This window comes from Chroicocephalus ridibundus, chromosome 17, assembly GCF_963924245.1.
Source record: "Chroicocephalus ridibundus chromosome 17, bChrRid1.1, whole genome shotgun sequence".
Taxonomy (NCBI): domain Eukaryota; kingdom Metazoa; phylum Chordata; class Aves; order Charadriiformes; family Laridae; genus Chroicocephalus; species Chroicocephalus ridibundus.
The window spans coordinates 2552104-2573058 of NC_086300.1; the positions used below are offsets into that span (position 1 = coordinate 2552104).

Genomic DNA, 20955 nt, shown 5'->3' on the forward strand with positions numbered 1-20955 from the left:
ATGTGTTAACAGCACACCAAGGTTCATAACTAACCAACTGCCTCACGTGACAAACGCTCATATTTCAAGGAAAGGCAGCAGTGAATGTGGCAGGCAGAATCCCAGCAGACTCCTGGCTTCTGACAGGGATGCAGGTTGCAGCGTAGAAGGGTCTGTGCCAAAAGAAATGAGGAGGCCAGAGGCTTCTGAGGTATTTGTTATTTATAATAATAAATAGCCCTAAAAGGCAGGACATGCATTTTTTGGAGGATCCAGGTTCGAAGGCTAGTTCAAGGCAGCAGAATAAGAAATCCTCCCTACCCCTTGATACAGCTTTTGTATTATCAAGGATGCAGTGTAGTACTGCCACCCTCCTTCGCACCCTGTCTGTACAAAGCAGCGGGGTAGGATCTGAAACAGAAATAACTTATACAGGAATACTGACAGTACGGTCAGATAGTTTTTAATACTTTATGGGCCACATCCTGGTTTTCGTAAGCAGAAATCCAGAATTACTCTACCAAGCAGCCGCTGGATATATTCCACTATAATCAGAAGCCAAATATACCTTGTTGTATAAACACAATTGGTGATACCCCTGCAAATCGCAGTGCAAATCTTTTAAGTCTTACCATAGGTGTCTGGCTGTTTACTTCTTTTTTGTTTGCTTTTGTCTTGTTGCATACAATGCATAAACGATTTTGAATGGTAATGATAATGACCCACATCCAGAAACAGCCGGATGACTCTCCGGTGGGTTATGTGGCCGAAATCTGATGGATCTCAGCCCAGTCTCCTGGGGACAAGGGCATCCAGGCTTTCAAAAGCAGTACGGCCATCAGTTAATACTGACTGACACCCTCCTGGCGTGCCCAGCTGAGAGTCCATAAATCGTGTGGGCAGGAAAGCCATCTCCCTCTTTATTTACAGAGGTTATCCCGCAATATCCAGTTTGAAACGCTGCCCGCTATGTCCATTACGTGTTTGGGAAGCTTGCCCAAACCGTACCTGATACATGGGCAAACAAGGCAAACCTCGCTTACAAAGTGGTGCCCGCCCCGCTGCCGACACCGAGTCAGTACATTTCCTGCTGCCGCCGACAAGGCTAAAGCGCATAGGGAGTATTTACTCCTCTTGTGTGTTCAGCTGCTGCGGGGAGAGGAGGAGGAGGAGGGAGGGAGAAAGAGCATCTGTGCCACGGACGGGGAGCGAGCACTTGGCACAAGGTGCGGGGCTGTACTGGAACGTGCTATTTTTAGCCAACAAGCAGGCAGAGGCGGGGGGAGAGGGCAGGATCGGGGTGATTGACGGCGGCTTTGGAGAGCTCAGCTGTAATTGTAACTGACAGGCTGCACAAGTCCAAGGCTGGGGGACCGTACCAGGGTTTCTATATTTGCACAGCGCCTGGTGGCCGGGGTGGGAGCGCAGTCACGTGCCTGGCAGGTAGGAGCAGGGGAGGTGCTGCTTCCCGGCTTTGGTTGGAAAGCAGGTCAGTGCCAGGGGGAGAGTGAAAACAGGAGGAATATGGATTTATTTATAGGCCTCTCAGTGGCGCTTGCCACTATTGTTAGCCTCTGGGTTCCTCACAAACGTGCAGAGACTCCGTCTCGCTGCTGCCTCACCACTTTCCCCTGCGGATGGCTCATTGGGTTTGTGAGCAGCAGATCCGATGGAGGCCCCTTCCAGGGCCGGGATTGCTTGGCAGGGCCACAGCGCAAGTGCAAAATCAGCTCCTTCCACACGGAGAGGGGGAGACAGCACGGAAAGGGGGACGAGGCGTGCAAAGCAGCCGAGACGGGCAGGGTGAGGAGGGCACTCTGGGCTTCCAGGGGTGTTGGGTAGTTCACAGGTCTGGGGGTGGTTGTGTGGGGTGGGTGTGAGGTGTGAGGCGGTGTGGGAATGCAGACCTTTCCAAGAGGTGCCCCAAGAGGGGGATGAACCATTAGTTCCCACATGGTTTTGGAGTACGTGACTAGCAGTGCATGATTTAATCGCACATGTTTCAGGGGAACTGGGCGTGCTGCTGTGCTGACCTGAAGCAGAACAGCTTTTTCTTGAGCCTGTCCAGCTGTGCAGCCGGCTGGTCCCGTCCTCCCGGAGCTGGAGGCGTTGCAGGGGAGCTGATCGCTCAGCCACAGCCCAGAGCGTGTGTGTGAGCCCCTGGGCTGCAGGTGCTCATGGCTCTCCGCTCCAGAAGGAGCTCAGGGCCTGACAACTCCCTTCCAGTGCAGGGCTGCAGCTGTTTACTTAGGCTTTACGGAGGAAAACTCTGGCTGAGTTAATGACTAAGTGAGGGGCACAGGATTTAACCCAGTGGCTTCAGTAAGACAGCAAAGACTCGGGATTTGGACTCCTAAGCCCTGGTGTAAAACAGTTCAGCATTTGTGAAGAGTCTTGTTCTCTGCAGAACAAGGGACAATTGTGATGTGGGACTGCGAGCCAGCGTCGGCATCCCCCGCCTCTTGCAGGCACAAATGACACCAGCCCAAGCATTTCCTTCTGTGCTGCCCCGAAAATGGGAGAGCTCCAGGCTTTGGGTTTTCCTCAGAACATAGCAGGCCTTTAGCAAAACCAGCCCCATTTATTTCTTTGGGGTTGGTATTGCAATGTGTGTGCTCTACCCTGTGGGAGCCTTTGCAGGGTTTGTTTGTTTAAAAAAAGAAAGAAGAAAGAAAGAAGGAAAACAATAGCTAAATACCAAGAAAATGCTGGATGACGCACAGGGGTTGAATGAAGTACAGATGTTCTGTCACCTATATTGTCTGCTTGAAATGCACAGAAAAAAATTACCATGCTCTGTGGAATGAAATTTGTCACACCAGGAGCAGACGGGAGCACATGCGCTACAACATTTTTAGGCATGTATCCCATGGAGGGAGACAGTCATCTAGTGTTATTCTTAGTGAACACCTGGAACCCATAAGTAAAATCAGAGGACTTTTAATTTGGTTATGGGACATTGTTATGGGAGGAACGGTCCCTGCCAGTGACATAGGAAAGAGAGGGAAGCGCTTGGAGCAAATAAGCCCACCTGCAGGTGTTCCTCAGGTCTGGGTACGGAGCCAGTTCTCCACAATCATAACTCATCTTCAGCTCCTGAACTGTTTCCCTAACCACGGGGGCACTTTATGGGGGTACAGGGACTGTCTCTGTCCTGCTCCCCTTATCCCTTTAGCAGCGGCCAGAGCAGCGCACGAGCCCCTGGTCCCACGGCGGCTGAGCAGATGCCCGGCAGAGCCTGCCTCCCCGCTGCCATCGCCTGTCTGTCTAGACCCAGTGCCAGTGGAGGAAACAAGCCAAGAACCCAGCCTGGCAGACTTAGCACACTGGAGAAGTTGTACTGGGCTCAAAGCTAAACCCAGTGGGTCTGTGAGGGGCTTTGTGTTTGCATTCGAGTTGGTGACACAGGTCTGCCTCTTGGAGTTCTGTGTCCATGCAGGCACCAAAGGGCAAAGTGGACGTTTTTTTCAAGTGGGATGCAAGTGGCTGCTTGTGAGACCAGCACAGGTTTTTTGGGAAGGAGTACTGAACCTAAATCTGCTCTGATCTAGCTATAGTAGCCTTATTTCATCGCATCCTTGACTGGCTTTCTGTGACCTCTTGTTATGTGGGTGTTTAACCACCCCCGGCAAATCCTGAAGCAATAATTTGAGAGCGCACAAAGCCCAGCAAGGGCTGGCTGTGTGGCCTTGTGTAAAACCTCTCGTGCACTCGGAGTATACCTCAAGGCAAACCTGCCAAATCCCCAGCACGGCCCTGGTGCAAGCGAGGTTGCCGACAGGGGCTTAGTGTCCCTCTGCCCGGTGCTGCCTTCCTCCTGGCTGCGGCTGCCATGGCTGCAGCAGAGAGCCAGGCCTCCTTCTCCGGGTGAGGGAGTTCAGAGAGCCTGGGAAAGAGGGAGGGAGCAGCAGAGCCCGCTTGGCTCTTCCCAGCTCTTCCCTCCCTCCTTCCCCTGCCCAATCTACTTTTAATGATCCAACTGCCGGTGTCCAGCAGATTAGAAGAAGGGGCTCCGGGAAGGGGAGACGGCGGTGGGGGGAGCGAGAGGAGCTGTGCATAACCCTTTTTGGCAGCGACAGATCCTGTTTCGTTCCTCCTGCGCTGGGGAGCTCGAAGGGAGATTGTGTCGCCGGCACGCCCCCCCATGCAGCCGCACTCCCCCCGCCGCAGGCCTGTCCTGCTCCGTGCCCACATGCCAAGCCCCAGCTGCTCAGTCCTGCATGGAGAGAGTTTGTTTTCCATGAAGTTTGTTGCTGGGGGCAGGTTCATGTTCCCTGCAGACCGCAGTTTGCCCAGCCAGCCTACTGCAGGGAGCACGGAGCGGCTGCAAGGTAGGGCTCGGCTTTTGCTTGCAAAGGTGGGATGGGGGCGTTGGAAGGTTTCCTGCTCGCACAGTGCATCCTCCCTCCCTCCTCCTCCCCTGAGTCCTGCTTCGTGGCACAGCCAGGCAGGGCTCCGTGGGCAGGCTGGGCTGTTGGCAGTGGCTGTGTGGTCTGTGAAGTTTCCTGCAAGGAGGGTTGGGAGGGGGGGTGCCTGTGTGCCAGGGAGGTGAGGTGCTGGACGCAGAAAAGCCGGGTGGGGAGAGGGCACTGGAGAGGCAGGGGACCAAGTGTTTCTTCCCCCCTCTCCCCTTGCCCCCCCTTCCCTTTGGGCCCTGCAGCTCTTGCAGGAAGCATTTGGAGCCTTCTGGTTCCTGGAGAGAACCCACACGTTTAAAAGCCTCTGGTGCAAGCTTGGGAACGCCCCGGGTTGTCTGAGGGCCTGTCAACACAGGCAAGATAGCCAGGAGTGACTGAGCACCCTGACCGTCTCAGTGCCGTGGTGTCTGCGGGCAGCTGAAGTAACCGTCTCACCGGTGCCTTGGTCTGGGGGCAGCCCAGCCCGTCTGCAAAATGCCCATGGGGTGACAGAGTTAATTGTCCTGCCCGTTCAACACAGGGCACTGCATTTCTCCAGTAATATTGAAGAAGGTGTCAGGTCCTGTTGCCCTCCTGAGTTCCCAAAGGCATTAGAGAGTAACTGGAGGGTGGGAGGTGGGTGCTACTGGGTGTGCAAAGGCAGTGGGCACCCCAACTCAGCAAAGACTTAGGACTACTGGCTGAAGGCCAGAGAGCTCCTGGGTCCCTGGCCCTGTGGGTTTCTGCTCTGCCCAAGCAAGAGTGAGACAGAGAGGCTGGGGAGGAGGTGCTGTGGGAGAGGGAGAAGTGCTTGGTAAGCACCACGGAGGAGCAAAGTGTGCCTGTGGGCATGGCTGGGGGCTGCGTGCAGGGACACCGGGCCGCTGAGCTCCTCCTCAGGCTGCGGTGGTCCTGGTTTCAATGCGCTCCTTTGAGCAGAGCACGAAGACTGGTCTCTGTGGGACAGATTTTCTAAATAGTTTGAGTGCAGTTGCTCAGCACATGTAGTCGGGGCCAGATCTTCAAAAGAGCTTAATACCCAGCATTTAGCTTTTTGGAAAACCTGACCATTTATTCAAGCATCTAAATGGGAGCTGAGGCATTCCAGAAATCTGGTCCCTATTGTGCAGGCTGGGTTCTGGCTGAATATGTACATATGTACACACTCCTACATCTAACCAGGGGACTGCTCAGTTAGCTGTTGTAGACTCTGCGCTGCCGACAGCGAAGGGAGGTTTTTCAGACAGGAGACAGCCAGGATTTTGAAGCTGGAGGATGTGAGTTTGGTGGTTGCCATCACAATGAAACTGTGGGAGGTTTTTATAGTTCACTGCGGTGACAGTCAGGACATTTCTGCTTTTCCCCATGCATGTGTATGGGTGGATGTGTGTGTATGTACGTGTGTAGGTTTGTTGTCGTTAGCCAAAATGGCTTGGCTCTGCCTTGTCTCCTCTTGACCATGATATGTGAAATTAAATCAGTACAGTGCTGTCTCTCTGGCATTTGCAGTATTGTATCTTATTCCCTCCTGTTGCAACTTCGTGATTGAAGTGCATTTGGGATTCGGGGTCTAAAAATGAGAGAACAAGCTTTGTGGTATTCAGAAAGTTTAAGGACCGGGGTTGGTGCAGTAATTTGGCAAAATGTATTGTAATGAGGTGTCTGGCTCCCGTTTTCCATTTCTAGCTTCCGAGAGTGGCACTGGCAGCATCTGCAAGTAGGCGAGCGTGTGTCCAGGTGGGGGGGGGATCTCTTGACTTTTCTTTCTGAATTTTTGGATGCCTTCCTGTGAAATATCAGCAAGTTTTCTCGTCCCGTGTGCCCTGGTTTTCCCATTTGTAAAATGAGATGTAGATATTAAAAACTTCTTTTCAGCTCGTTGAAACTCTCTGCTGTGTGCTATTAAGTGAGTGCAATGTTACTACTACTGGAATAATGAGCACTGATGTGCACGTGGTCTGTGACGAGCTGCCTAACTAACTGGGACACAGTTTCTCTGTCTTCCTGTCCTAGAAGACCCAGGAGAGTTAGACAGTGTTTATAGCATGAGAAGCTCCCAAGTATTATGAGATTTAGTAAAGATTTAATTTTAATTTGTCTTTTGGCACTTTGTAGAAATCACGTTTTCAAGCTTTCCTTGTTCACTGCAAAGCAGGAAATGTGTATTAAAGAAAGAGGAAAAAAGAAAACAGATTCTGGTAAAATACTGTAGCTCTAGGAACCGAGGCTTTAACAGATATGCCAAACACCGGGAGCCTTGTGATAAAATGATGGATATTGACAGCGTTGGTTGTGCACTCAGCAAGTGCAGTGAAGCTCGAGGTTGGATTTGCCTCCTTTTTTACCAGCTCATCCCAGTGAAAGCTTCCGTCACGGCAGGTTTACGCTGCAGGGGCACTGGGGGCTGCAGCATGGGGTCTCTTTTTCACGCGCGATGGAAATTCAGCCAAACCCGCACTGGAAGGTGCTGATTTCTGGACCACTTTTGCTTCACCTCCACTTCACTTCATGCCTGCCTTCTCCAGCCTTTTCCTCCTGCCCTTTCCCTCCTCCTGCCCCCTTTTTCCCCCATTTAGCATATTGTTTCCGAAGCTAATTATTCCACTCTCTTCCCCCCCTCCACCCCCCAAAAAACCACAGAGTGGAGCTCATGTATTTGCTGCAATCGCATCTTCCCCTGAGCGTCCCGTCTTTGGCATGTGCTGGCGGCTGTAGCCTCAGGGCTTTGCCTGCATGAGGAAGCAATCAGCGTCTTTCTGGAGCATCAATGAATTTTGATGTGACTGGTCTGTTCTGAACCCACCTTCGGTCCGGACTTCAGCTTCTAGAATAAAACACCCGTGTGTGGGGCTTGCATCAGATTAGGCATCCTTTCCCACTAAAAGGTCTCAGAGGCAAGAGGATGGATTTTTCTAAGCCCTGCATCTCATGCAGGTGTTTATCTGGCAGCAGCTCTCTTGGTCCACACACCAGCGACCACACTGGGAAGTTTGGAACTCAGCACAAAAGTTTCTGCAGCTTCAGTACAGAAGGATGCATCTTTAGCTGACATTGGTAGCACAGAAAAGCTCCCGTAGTCAGTTGAGCATGTTCCCATGGGAGCGTGCAGCTGAGGAAGACAGGGATGAAGCAGGAGCGTGTGATGGAGCATGCTCTTCTCTCCATCCATCCCGTGTGCCAGCTGGCCTGGGCATTCTCAGGCCCCACGGACTTGAAGTCACGCAGGCCTACATTTTCAGTCCTTTCACTCCTTGGTTACAGTCCATTCCCCAGGAGAACATAAAATCAGGGCAGGCAGGACTCAGTGTTTCTCAGGCCATGATTTTTCCTTGGTTTGCAATTTGAAGAATCCCATGTTTCTGGGGCTTCAGTGAGAGAAAAAACAGGATGAAGAAATCTAAATAGTCTGTCTTCTGTTAGCAGAGATGGACCCAGACCAGCTGTCTCTTTTGGGAGGGGAGATGTGGGGGATCTCTAGGTTAGGCTCCAGCCAAGGTTCCAAGATCTCCACTGACTGATCTCTTTACTTGTGCCCGTGCAACACGTGCTGAAATCCAGACTCTCCCATTGACTGTACAGGGTGTATCTGAGAAACCCTTGAGGAAGGGGGAGAGTGAGGGTGAGGGTGCACAGAGTCCCTTTGGGGAAATGGCAGGAGGAAGGCTCAGGTTTCTTGAAATCAGCCAGAGCTTGTTAAGTCCTTCCCTATCATCTTACCATAAACTGATTCGTGGGCTTCTGTTGATATTCTGCACTCCAGATGTTGGCTGCAGCTGGGGTAAAGATAGTGGGACGCTCCCAGCCAGAAGCTGGGATGTGGGGGAAGGGATACTGGGCTCGTGTGGATGGGTGGAGAAGGAAAGAGGAATATGAATGTATGGTTGTAAATCCACCCCTACACACCCTCCTTTCTTTTCCCTTACAACTGCTATTCTCAGCAGAGGAAAAGTTAGCCTTCCAGTACTTTCTGATTTCTCTTGCAGAGTCGGAAAGACAAGGAAAGACCTAAACAGAAGCACAAAAAACGTCCGGAGTCTCCCACCAGCCTTACCCCGTCCTCGGTGCCCGTCGCTGCAGAGAAGGTACCAAACCTGCAGGGTGTGAGTGCGTGAATGTAGGGTGGGGAGGGAGGGCGGGGGAAAACCATCGGCACTAGCTTTCCTAGGAAGCGGGGAGGAGAGTACAGAAGAGCAGAGAAAGGCTTTTTGTCCATTTATTTTGATTCCTGATTCGTCACATTCTCCCTCTCTCTGCCTGACTCCCCACCTCGACACCCACCTTGGGAATTTAACACGGCAGCTGTCTTGATTTCTGTCAGCACTGACGACACAATCATGCAGCTAAACTCCCAAGTGATTGAGCTGTAAGCGCCAGCCTGTTTTGCAGCAGATGTTCGGATTTGAAGCTCTCGCAGAATAGATAAATATCCATGCTTTGGCCTTTTCTGCTGCCACATTGTAAACAGCTCAGGCAGGTGGGTAAGCAAGGCAAGGCTTGTGGGAGGAGGTGTTATCTTTTATTAGACAAACTGATAGAGCTGAGGGGGGAAAAAAAAGCCAGGCAATCTTAGAAGCACGTTATATCTTCAAAGTGCATAATAGAGGTAGCTTTTCTGTCTGAGACAATGGGAGGTTGGTTCCTCTTTAGTTCCCTCATTTCAGGAAAATTCAGGCAGAGAGGCACAGTGTGGTAGCCTATTTTGCTCCTGAGGCGTACAGGCAGTCCGGTTCCCTGCTGGGAAGATGTCCCTTGTGCAGGTTTGTTTGCCCAGTGCCCAGGGCTGGTGGGGCACAGTCAAGACGTCAGCGTGCTTCTGGTATTCTCTGCTGAAATCGTGCTGCTGACGTGGACTCTTGCACCTGGCTGTAAATCAGGATAGCCCTGAGCTTTCTGTAATTTGTGCGAGAGCCCAAACTCCGGTAGTGCAGAATAGACACAGTGGAACTTGCCTTGAGCTCACATGCGACAAGGTGAAGGCCAAGTTTGCAGTTGTTCAGGGTCAGGGAACAAGTGAGGTTACTCCAGCACCCGGACCTTTGGAGTTGTACTCTCCTCTCTGTAGTGGGAAAGTAAATTAATGCAGCTCCTTAGCAGGGCTGTTCTGGTGCAAGTGAGAGTAGGATTAGGGCCAAGCTCCTGCTAGAACAAATAAACAACGTGGCCCAGGAATGCCCTTTTGTGCACAGAAATGCTACTTGGAAAGGCTTGGGTGTCCTTTACATGGCAGGGACCGCCTTGTGAAAATGAAAATTCACGGGCTAGTGGTGTCTGCATATGTGAGAAACACTGCAGGGGCAGTCGGGAAGAGTGAAAGCTCCTGCCAGTCAGCACAGGGTTGCTTTGGGTTAGGACTGAAGAGGATTTTCTATGTTCTGTGTGCAGCCAAGCCTGGAAGCAGGGAGTAGGTGTAGGTCAGAGCTGAAATGGCAAAGCTGGTCTCATAGTTCTTGGGCTGGGAGCCGCAGAAAGTTACAGCGGGACAGTGGAGGAACAGCCTCTGAGCTGCAATCACTCTTGATTTACCTGTGCTCATGTTAGGGCAGCTCAGCTCTAGCTTTTGGGAACAGCAGATTCACCCAGTTAACAGAGCTGTCAGGAGCTGATGGCCTAAGAAGATTATTTTCAAGCTGAACTGAAATCCAAAACCTGACTCTTGGCTAGCTAGAGTGGTTGTTAGACAATTACCCACTGTCTCCTCCAAAGCCCTGCCAGACCTTATAAATAAGGAGGGAAGGGTGCAATTCAGTTTTACAGCAGCTTTCAACTCTTTGTAAGCTAAAATTCAGGAGATCCTAATTACTGTAGCTGTGCTTGAGTGACAGGGTTTTAGTGTTTCCCTAGGGAGTTATTATTAATCCTCATAACAGAGAGTGTATTTCCCTTGCTTTTTTTTTTTCTGTGTGCGTAGATCCCAAAGCATTGTTTGAACTCTCTGTTACCAAAGGTACACACTCTGGATCAAACCTAAGAGCTGCTACAACCTTGCACAAACCCCTCAGGGGGTGGTTGTATGAGGCTTTCGAGAGAGTTGCATCAGTGTAACGTTGCACGGGTTAGACTAATGTAAAACCTTGAAACACGTTAATGTAGCATGTCCAAACAAGTGTCCTATTCGAAGCCAAAACCATCTTTGTCCTTTCTGGGTGTTAGATTAGTACAGCTCATCCCAGTAGAGTGTACTGGGGAGCGAGTAGTGTAGATGTGGCAAACCAACAGCTGACGTGACTCTGCAGAAGAGCGTTGCTAGTTCCTGCTGTGCCATGGTTGGAGTCTGAAGAGAGCTGGGGTCTGTTCCTCTCTTTACCACTTGCATGATCTTGGGCAAATAATTTATTGCCTCCTTCTCCAAGTTACCCAATGAACCAGAGCATAAATTCCTCAGGGGTAATCCCTGCAGGTGACACGGCCCCCAGTCTTCCGTGGGGGGCAGCTGGGTGAGAGCAGATCCCAAAGACCTTGTGGCAGATGGTTGTGTCTGGGCACCTGGGAGAAGGACACTGGCCCGGAGCAGCCGTGCAGAGCTGCAGGAGGCTGATGCAGCCCTTGATGTCCTCGCCAGCCCCATGCTGGCAGCTCACCATGCCTCTTGCACTGTAGCCAAAGTGACACCAGAAACAGTGAGTCCCAAGTTCCCGTCCTGGTGCGCAGGCTGTGCTGGAGCAGGGGTTGGGCTGGAGGCACTGAGCATCACCAGTGGTTTGGAGCCGGCAATGAGGAGCTGGAGCATCGGTCAGATGAATCAGCAGAAGGGCCCTGGCACCTTTTGCTCCATGGGCACTGGCAGTGTGGGCAGGCTGTAGTGTGGCACCAGGCGATGGAGAGGTGTTACCAGTACCTGAATCCACACTCCAGTCTGCTCCCAGTTTGCTTGGCCTAAAGGGAGTCTGGGGCAACAGACGACTGAGCCTCAGTGTCAGATGTTGCTATCAAAGTCCTCGTAAACTTTCAGCAACCCTTTAGTAATGGATTTTTAGAGCTATAGTCCTATACGGTAGGACTTTTCAAGCTGCTTCACCACATTAGGCTGACAGCAGTGGAACTATGTTTGGTTGCTTTGGAGGAACAGTGGTATATCCCACTTCCTTGTTCCCTCAGGCAGCCTGGCCTCTGGGTTCACCTTTTTCTTTAATTTTGCAATCCAGATTTATTTTCCAGTTCCAATTTTCACCTAATATGTCAGCCACCCTGTGCTCCCCTCTTGAACCATTTAGTTATGAAGAAGGTCCTTTGATGTGGTTTCAGTCTTCCTCTTGAAATCAATTGTGCTAGACCTCTGACTTCTGCCAGGTTTTCGAACATCTCACTGAGTGCTTCCCTGCGACTTCTAGGAATCTAAATACCAGTAATATCTGACACTTGGACTCTCCCCGGCATCCCGTGTCCTGTCTGTGCAGTGACAACCTCTCACCGCCTCACCCTGGTCTGGGGGACAAACACGCTGCAAACACAGTGCTGCGGCCTCAGCTCTGGTCTACACCGGAAAGTGAAACTAGGGTGTGAATTCACGGCATGCAAACGACTCTTCACAACACCTCTTCTGAGCTCTCCTCCTGCCTCTGAAAAGTGTCTTTGGGTGGTGCGATTTTCATCACTCTCAAAGAGGGGCAGGCGATCCTGCTCGAGGGGCGCAGGAGCGTCCCTTCCAGAGAACATGCAGAGCAGCTGACGTGCTGAAAATCCCCCGGTGGTGCTCCGGGGCTGGGGCTTTTGGGTGGATTTGGAGGCGGAGGGGTTGTAGAGAGTGGATTTGTGCTGGATATAGGCTCTCATTCATTGTCAGGCCGGCTACTTGGAGCTCCTACAGACTTTCTGGGGACTGGGAAAGAGGCAGAAAACATCCCCTCTGGGTAATAGTTTCTGGCTATAATAGTTTCTGGCTATTTCATGTGGTCTATTCAAAAACTACAAAATGCTGCCAACTAGTAATGCTTTTGAACAGCCTGTTGGAAAGATGGTATTCATGGAGCGGGCCTGGGGCAGAGGAGGGTTTCTCACCAGGGGAGGAGCAATGAGTCTCACCAGTAAGCCTTGGCAGCCAGGGCTGCTCCAGCTCTGGAGTCACACACTGCCAGACAAATACAGGAGGCAGTTTCGGTGCTCGGGATCAATCCGTGTAGCTGGTGCCTGGTTCTGGCGATCGAGGTTAGTGAGCAGGCGAAGAGCGAGCAGCATGTCTCTCCCCTCCCCCTGCAAATGCCCCTGGGGAGCCGTCCTGCCGCTCTCTGTTGCACTTGCAGTAAATCTGCAGGATTGCAAGCCACCCCAGCTGCCTTCTCCTGCCAGCTGCAGACATCATGATCACTTGTTGACACACACTCACACATGCTACGTGTTTTGGGCTGCAACATCTGGCTCGATCTGGGTTCTGTAATCTAAGCTGTGGATGCCAAGGCCTCCCTGCACCCACCCTCTCCTGGTCAGGTGCTGGGAAGGGAGCACAGCAGGGTGAAGAGCGCATGATTGCAGGGAGATTTTCCAGGTTTCCTGCTGTTATTTGAGCTCTCGGCATCTACCCAGGACCGGCCTGGAGCTGACAGATCCTGGGTACCTCTGCTTTACGCCTGGCTCAGGCAAATTCACAGTCACTGTGATGGGTAGGGGTTTGTGGGGGAAGGATGATGATTACCCCTGCAAATCAAAGCATGGATATTTGTGGTAGGAATCCCTGAGCCTTTTACCATGCCTTGTCCTGACGTGAGTGGGAATTTGCTAGTGACTTAAAAATAAGAGATTTGGCCCGTCTGTGTCTCCTATCCCCACTCACAAAGAACAGCAGCACGGTGCTGCCTGATCTCGAGGGTGAGGGAAGGGATGTGGTAAAGGTTGTGAGTGGCTCAGACGCAGAGACACCGTGGCTTGTACACACGCTTCGGCCCAGAGCTCCTGCTGGAGACTCGTCTGACCTCTAGCTAGCGATCCAGCGTGGAAAGGCAGCTGATGCTTCCAGCCTGCCCGGGTGGCTGCTTCAGCACATCGCCCTGCGGTGCGTGGGCTGGAGGAGCTGCTGCTCTTGTCGCATTGTTCCTCGTTCATGTCCTCCCTCCTTCCCCTCATCAGTAGTTTAATCCAGGGCAAAGCCGCTCTGTGTTTCTGACGCGGCACCAGCCTCCCCCACCCCTTCTGTATTTCGTCAGTGGTTCCCTCTAGGAGCTCGTCCCGCCAATCAGGAGGCAAAGAGATGCTCTTCTGATTTCCCATAAATAAATTAATGAATGAAGAGCTTGGGTGCTGCACAGTGTCACAGAGAGGCCAGGAAACAGGTACAGCCCCTCGGGGGACAGCGAGTGCCGGGGGGGAAGGAGGTGCGTGCATGCCTGCGCTTGGGTGTCCGCGCGACTTCGTCTTTCTCCTGGCTGCAGGTTTGAGGCAGGAGTTTCCCCATCAGACTGTCACCTCCAGCTGGGGCAGCAGGTTTATTCTGGTGGCATTTTTCAGTTGGTTGCTTTAAATAGACCTTCAAAATGTAGCTGCTGCCTCATTTTGAAAGAGAGCTCTCCCACTTCCTCAGTGCTTCCCTATTTTTTTTTCCTCTGCAGCATGCCCTCCCCCCCACCTGTTTGCAACACATGAAACGTTGCTGTCTCTGCACACACACACGCGGATTTCCATGCTGGAGAAAAGCCGATGAGCCAGAGATTGAGACCTCTGTTTATGCAGAAGGCAAGCAGCAGGCACGCAGGTTTCTCCAGTCCTGCTCCCTCTCGGCAGCAGCCCGAATCTCCTTCGCTAGGGAGGCGATGGGACTGCAGCCCTCCTTACTGTTATTAATATTGGCATAATGGTAGCAGACCCTCCCCTTCAGATCAAGGCTGTGTTGTGCTTGGCAGTCCACGTGTGTCTCCTGGAAGGCTCCGCTGCCACACAGAGCTTGCAGGCTCCACGGAGCAAAGTGGGAAAGAAATAGAGGCACAGAGAGGGGAAGTGATTTAGTGTGGTTTCAGTTTCCTTCTCCCTGCTCCTGGCTGCAGTGCTTGGGCCCTTGCCCCAAATTCAGGCTCTCCAGAACGGCTGCTAGAGAAGAACCCTTTGTGGCGAGGAGGGCTTGTGGTCGTACCATACAGATCTATCTGCCCTGACCTGTTTGGCAAACAGTATCTAGGCTAACATTTGGCAGGAGATGGGAAAATCCTGCCCCCGAAATCTCTGGGAGTCTCTCAGGGAGGTCTGGGAGGTCAGATCAGCCCTACAGGTGAGTGTCTGTCCATTCACCGCCTTCAACTGAGCCAGCGCAGCCTCTCTCCCCCCCGCCCCCTTTTGCTTTCCCCCTTTAATTTTGCAATTAAGATTTATTTGCCAGCTCAGATTTCCCCCTTCCACCCTGCACTAATTCATTACTTGCCCTGCACTCCCTTCCTGACACTCTGGATTTAGAACATGTCTTCTCATGTGGTTTCCCCCTGCCCTTCTGTGGCCTCGTGCACCTTGTGCGGAGCTCCAAAGAGGTGAATTTATGGGGGGAAAATTCGGGGCTTTGCATTTCTGCTGAGACGTGAGCCATCTCATTCCTGCGACTTCGTGAGCAGTCTCAGGACTTCCCATAGCCCCCAGACACTGCTCTCCTTTCCCTCCCCAGGCAGATGTGGAAAGTCGGAAAGATTTTCATGCTCCCTCTGAGCTCATAAATCAAGAAGGCTTAATCTCCTACATCCAGGAGTCTGTGATGAGAAAATACAGATTCCCCCTCCTCTCCCCCCTAATTTCCACCACTCCCTTCCTCCTGTCTTTCATATTCCCGGCACATCTGGTGTGTGTTAGGCTGCCAGCTGTTGCATTGTGCAGAGTGATTAAACCATGTGGGAGGAATGGGGAAAGATTTTTATCTGGGCATTCATGAGTCTGCATTACAAGCCCTTTTTTCTTTAGCTCTCCCCAAGAAGAGGTCATCTGGAGTCAGGGATAGTGGAATGTAAGAAAGGTATTGTGCTTCTCTGTGTCTTCCTTATATCTGCTCAGTAAGAAATAGAGGTGTTCGCACTAATGTACAGGTGTTACATTTTGGGCTGTAGCCATCACATTGGAGCTATATCTATAATATTGATTGGTTGCAGTAATATCTTGCAAGAAGTGATCTTTGAACACTGCTAGTTTGGCTTTGAAGTGACTTGAAGGTGAAGGTTTCATATCCTAGCGTGGGTGCCCCGGGGGATCTGGTTTTCAGTTCATTCCACTCTCCCCCTGCTAAACTCCCACACTTCTCTCTCTCATCCCAAGCTCCTGGATTTCCTAGCATCTGGTCAGCCTCTTCATTCCCCTTGCTTCCCTGTCTCCTGCGGGCTTATATGGGGTTTGGATAGCATCTGTTGCTGCATGGTCAGATGCTGCTCTAACAACGTCACTGTGAAATATTTACTGCAGTAGATTTGGAAAGCCCTGGGCTGGCAGGGGAGGTGCTCCAGTGGATGCTTTAGGGAAGCCAGGGAAAGTCCCGTCACAGCACAAGGATGAGCAAGTTTCCCCAGGTGGAATGACCTTGCTGAGAGTAGCACACCTGAGAGAGGCAGCTGAAATACATGCTTGAATCGCAGCCAAATGCAGATTTTATTTGGGCTGAATAACCCTCTGACATCCCTGATGTCTGTGCCCTGATCGTCGGTGCCCTGTTTAATTTCCTGCAGTGAGATGGGATGAGCGTAATCCCTAGGAGTATAAAACCTGGTGCCACCAAGCAGCAATAGAGGGAAATGTTGCTTTTTCTCCCCTAAGATGACCTGGCCATCACTTTATGGGCAGAGGGGGCAATTACTTCTCTTAAGGGGAAATTGGTAAAAAGACCCCCTGCTGCGGCCACATCTGGCCTGAGTGAGTCACCTCTGTGCTTGCTGCTGCCAGGGCTCCACCAGCCACCATGAGGGGAGCAAAGAGACCTCGGAGGTCAGCAGGTCGGAGGTGAAAGGCAAGAAGTCCTCAAGCCATGGCAGCAGCCACAAGGGGAAAAAGACGGGAAGCGGGAAGAGCTCAGTTGGCTTCAGCTCAGCTTCATCCAGCGGGACCTTCCAGCCTGCAGGTAAGGGGTGAAGGAGAAGCAAGAGAGGAGGGGATAATGGGGGGATGTTTAGCTTTGCTCCTCTTTGATATCTCTGTATCTGTAAAGATACCTGTTCATCAGCTAGTGCCGTGAAACTTTGCTGATGGTTCTTTCTTTAACCCCTTGAAGGGAAAGGGAAAAGTCTTGTTGCTACTAACCCCATGCACAGAGGGAAGAACCGAGTCAGATGAGTGTTACAGCTCCCCTCCTGTGCAGGCCCGCTGCACTGCAAGGAAAACCAGATCCAGATGTCTGAGTGGAGGGAGGAGGGAAGGGATACTGTGCACAGGCAATATGGGCAGCACCTGCCCTCTCCTCCATAGGTGGTACTGTCTGCAGCAGTGTTTTAAGGAGTATGAGTAGAGAGACCTGAGCCAAAACCTGATATCCAGTCTCCCCTGAGCTTTGAGTCAAAGCCTTGCAGGGCTCCCATCTGCTCCGACCTTGCGCAGTTCTTTTTCGAGCTGTTGTCGTAACAGCGAGCCTATTTTATCTCCTGGGACCCTATTCGGGGCGGGAGGGACAGTGGTGATGCAGGGCCTAGGGGAGCAGACACACGCAGGTTTGGATGGGATGAAGCCGCTGGTGTGCACCTCTCATGCTTGCTAGAGAGCGTCAAAGCAATGCAGGGGGAGCGGGACTGCGAGGTGACAAAGATGTCCTTCAGCTCAGTGACTAGCCTGTGCCAGAGGACCTGCGTTGTGACTGTGCTTCTGTTGCCCTATGGGCTGAGTTACTGCCACCACGAGCCTTCCTATAGCTGCTTCCCCTCTGCTTCCCCCAGGTACCTCCTGCAGCAACTTGCAGTGCTCCCAGGACTTTGTGACATTCCCCAAGCTTGAGCAGGACGACGAGAAGTACCGGAAGCCTGTCTCTTCCTCTTCTTCTTCCCACTGCTCCCCTCTGTATGAAGGTCAGAAGGGGGACATCTTTGAGCAGAAGGTTATCTTCTCCGGCTTTGGGTCCATCATGCGCTTCTCCACCTCTGCGGTGAGCCAGCAGAGAGGCCGTGATGCTTCCCCCGTGGACTATAAGGCCTCGAACCCTGTCAGCGGCCCTGCGGTGGGGACCAGCGGGACCAGTGGAAGCAGCAGCAGCCACAAGCGCATGCCATCCCTCAGCATGGAGGAGGGAGAGGTGCTGAAGGAAAAGAAGCACAAAGGTAGCAAGAAGAACAAACATGGGCCTGGCAGGCCAAAAGGGGGCAAAAGCAAAGAGATTTTGGGTGCCCAGCTGGCTGGGTCCACATCTACTTCCTCGTCACCCTTCTCCGGGGGCTCTCTTGTTAGCTCCAGCATCGGCAACTCTTCACGGTCCTTCAGCCACACGGGGAATCTGCCCAGCCTCAGCATGGAGTCCCCGCTGCTGGGTTCAGGTATGTTCCCCCTTAGGGCTCCAGGTGTGCAGAGTTCTTCCCAGCCATGCTGTCGTCTTCCTCACGTTTGGCTGGTGTCTGGACCTGTCAGCACAGGGTCCAGTCCCTTTAATTCATTCCCAGGAGCTATAAAAATGCACATCTGGGTCTTGCCTTCCCATTTTGGCCTTCATCCTAGAATCTCCTCTGGGTCAGCTTCTCTGTCGTTGGAGCTGGGCTGCAGATTGGAACTGGAGGGCATTTCAAACTCTTTTTGATCAAGTGCTGGCAAACCTAGCACTATGAACCCAGCAAATGAAGCTAGCCAGAGCTTCATTTCCAGAGCAATACACAGAGGGATATTCACAGGCCAAACAACCACAGTCTGACCCCAAATGAGGGACTCTCATAAGTGGTTCAAGTTTGACCCCTCTTTTAAAAGCAAAACCTCTCATCCTGGTCTTACCACAACCATGTAGGGTTGGGAGACTGGTGCAGCATTAACTCTGATGAGAGGCTTACGGCTGTTCCCAGCTGGAGTCCCCTTCCCCGGCCTGGCAGGGCTGAAGGCAGCTGGGACGTGGGGCAGGAAGGGGTTAAGGCAGCAGGCAGAGGAGGGGCCTGCTGCTCAGGGCTGAGGTTTGACACTGTTCTGGCAGCAGAACTTGTCATCGGTCTATTGTGGGTTGTTTGCAGATGCTCCAATTTAGGTCAGATTGCAAAAAAGGGGGGGGTATAATTTTGTTGTGTGCGCCTGGGAGCCCTGGCCCATTTGTCTGCGCTGCCTGAGAGAGGAGAGGAGCTGCAGGAATTGATGCAACTTCCATAATCATAACCTTAGGCCAATTTTTTTTTGCCTCCCCCTTGGAACAACAAAGGGATGTTTCAAAGAGGAGGAGGCTGCCAGGCCCCGCTCTCCTGCCTGCTCGTTCTTCCATTCTTCTCTTGCGGAGAGATGTTGGCAGGGCTCTGAGGGACCCGGCTTTGGGCACTGCCTCTGCTGCATGCCTAAGCCAAGGGGAAGTCAGACGGGGTCCCCTCCCTCCACAGCAGCTCTCTCCTCACCCTTTCTTTCTCATTTATCCGTCTGTGCCCCACCGTCATCCCTGGGTATCGGGGAAGGGGGCAGGTTGGCTCAGCAAGAGTGTGGTCTCATGACTAGCACAGGCAGCAGAGTGGGACTCTCTGAGTCCACCCCCCCCTTCTGCCACTGACTTGTGCCTTCGGTGAGTCACTTTATGCTGTGATTTCTTGGGGTCTGGGGGGCAAACGAGAGGGGGGCAGGGGCAAGGCTGGAAAAGGTTGTGATACCTTTTGCTAGAAGGATTGCGGACTGTGACCACCCTCACTGCACGCCAGGCTACGAGATGCTGAAATGCGTGTTATGCTTGATTGTGTGCATTGGTGCCACCCTCCCCTTCTGAGATCAAGCCCTGCAGAAAACCAGCTGCTTCCAGGCCATCGGAGGGGAGCTTGGCTCTCTAACACGTCTCCTCCCCTTGCAGGGATCTACACCAGTAACAAGGACCCTATTTCCCACGGGGGCGGAGTGCTCAGAGCTGTGTGCAGTACACCCCTCTCTTCCAGCCTGCTGGCACACCAGGGTACGTCGTCTCTCCCACAGCTCAACCGGTCTCCCTTTGCTAGCACCATCCCAGCTTCCTCCTCCTCGGTCTCCACCACGCAGGTAAGGACCTCAGGACCAGGAGAGGAACTGTAATTCAGGAGAGCGTTGGACAGAGCAGGCACTGGCAGAGCAGGGCCACTTTGTGGGCACAGAGGAGTTGCTTTTTCCACTTGGGAACAGCCACTCTTCCTTCAGTTTAGAGGGCAGCTGCCAACTGCAGCTTCCCTTAGAGTCCGTAGAAAGATGTAGGCAATTTTGCGTCGCAGCCCACGCAGCCTGTTTCGGGGTGGGAGAAATTGCAACCGAAAAGGATGCATTGCTTTCCATTGACTGTAAGGGGACCCCAGACAGCGCCCAGGTAGCAGAGGCCTGGCTGTCGGTGTGTGTTGTGTCCCATGCTGCTCGTCCCCTGCTGCTCGGCTGGATCCTGCCACCGGTGCCAGCCCCACCTTCACTCTGCAGCACAGATAACTTGGTGGGAGGGTTCGCACGTCCCAGCTGGGTGGGCTGTGTGTGTGCCAGGAGACAGAGCCTTGTCCTTTGTCGGGAGTTCACTGTGAGAGGTGTTTTACAGGGAGGAGGGAGTTAGTTTTACAGGCTCAGTGTTAACATGGCTCATTCAGACCTCTTGGCTCTGAGACGGGGCTGGGAAGATTTCAACTGTCTAGCGAGACTTCCAAGGAGATATTTTTAACACTCTCTCTCATGAGCAAGCTGGGTTCAAGAGTCAGGAGGAGATGGAATAATGAAGTTATTTTCCTCTTACGTTTTTGAGAAATCGTTTCTCTCTCTCTCCCTCCTTGTTTTGCCTTGTAGGTGTTCTCACTGGCAGGTTCGACATTTAGCCTCCCTTCCTCACATATTTTTGGAAGCCCCCTCGCATCTGGGCTATCAATCAACCCACTCTTAAATCAGTCGGAAAGCAGCCGGGCAGGTACGTGAATCAGAAGGTATGTGAGTTTGGACTTCCAAAGGGGTCTCCCTGGAAGAGTCGAGTTGAGACAACTGCATCCATAGTTCTCCAGCTGCCCTCCCTGCTTGCTCCCATCCCGTGCGTGTGAGAGCCAGGGGCTAGGAGAGAGGGACAGTGGCTTTTTCCCCAAGGCAGGGGGTGCTTGTGTTTGCCTTAATGAAGTGCTGGCTTGCAGTCCCGTAAAAGCGCATCTGCTGGTGTGTCCATTGGATATTGTGTGTCCCTGGACATGTGCTAGAAAGGTGCGAGAATGTAAGTCCTTCCCTACCAAAATTTGTTGCCTTTTTACACAGTAACCCTGTACAAACCTAGTGAAAACTACCGTGAGCTTTTGCTTGCTCAAAATAAGTTAAAAGTTTTTGTTGGGATTTTGGGTTTTGTTTTTGTTTTTTTTTTTTTAAAGAGAGATATCTCACACTCTTAATTTTCATCTTCCATTTCTGTGTTGAGTTACTTTCAACGCTTCCCCTTTGGCTTTGTCATGAATACAACAAAATCCACTGTTTCAGCTTCCAAACGTGAACGTGCCAACACTGAATTACTTACAACTGCTCATTTTTTCCCACCAAGGCAAATTCATATTTCTTGGAAAATTGCCTG

At 52.1% G+C, this 20955-nt stretch overlaps 1 protein-coding gene across 2 annotated transcripts in view; it reads left to right on the plus strand.

Annotated features, from left to right (window-relative positions):
• Positions 1-20955, plus strand: part of MLLT6 (MLLT6, PHD finger containing) — a 46649-nt gene that overhangs the window by 13989 nt on the left and 11705 nt on the right. For both annotated transcript variants that reach the window (XM_063354671.1, XM_063354672.1), the window contains exons 8-12: positions 8360-8458; positions 16206-16380; positions 17186-17776; positions 19261-19442; positions 20199-20316. In XM_063354671.1, coding sequence (XP_063210741.1) covers positions 8360-8458; positions 16206-16380; positions 17186-17776; positions 19261-19442; positions 20199-20316 — 1165 coding nt within the window. The remainder of the gene's footprint in view (positions 1-8359; positions 8459-16205; positions 16381-17185; positions 17777-19260; positions 19443-20198; positions 20317-20955) is intronic.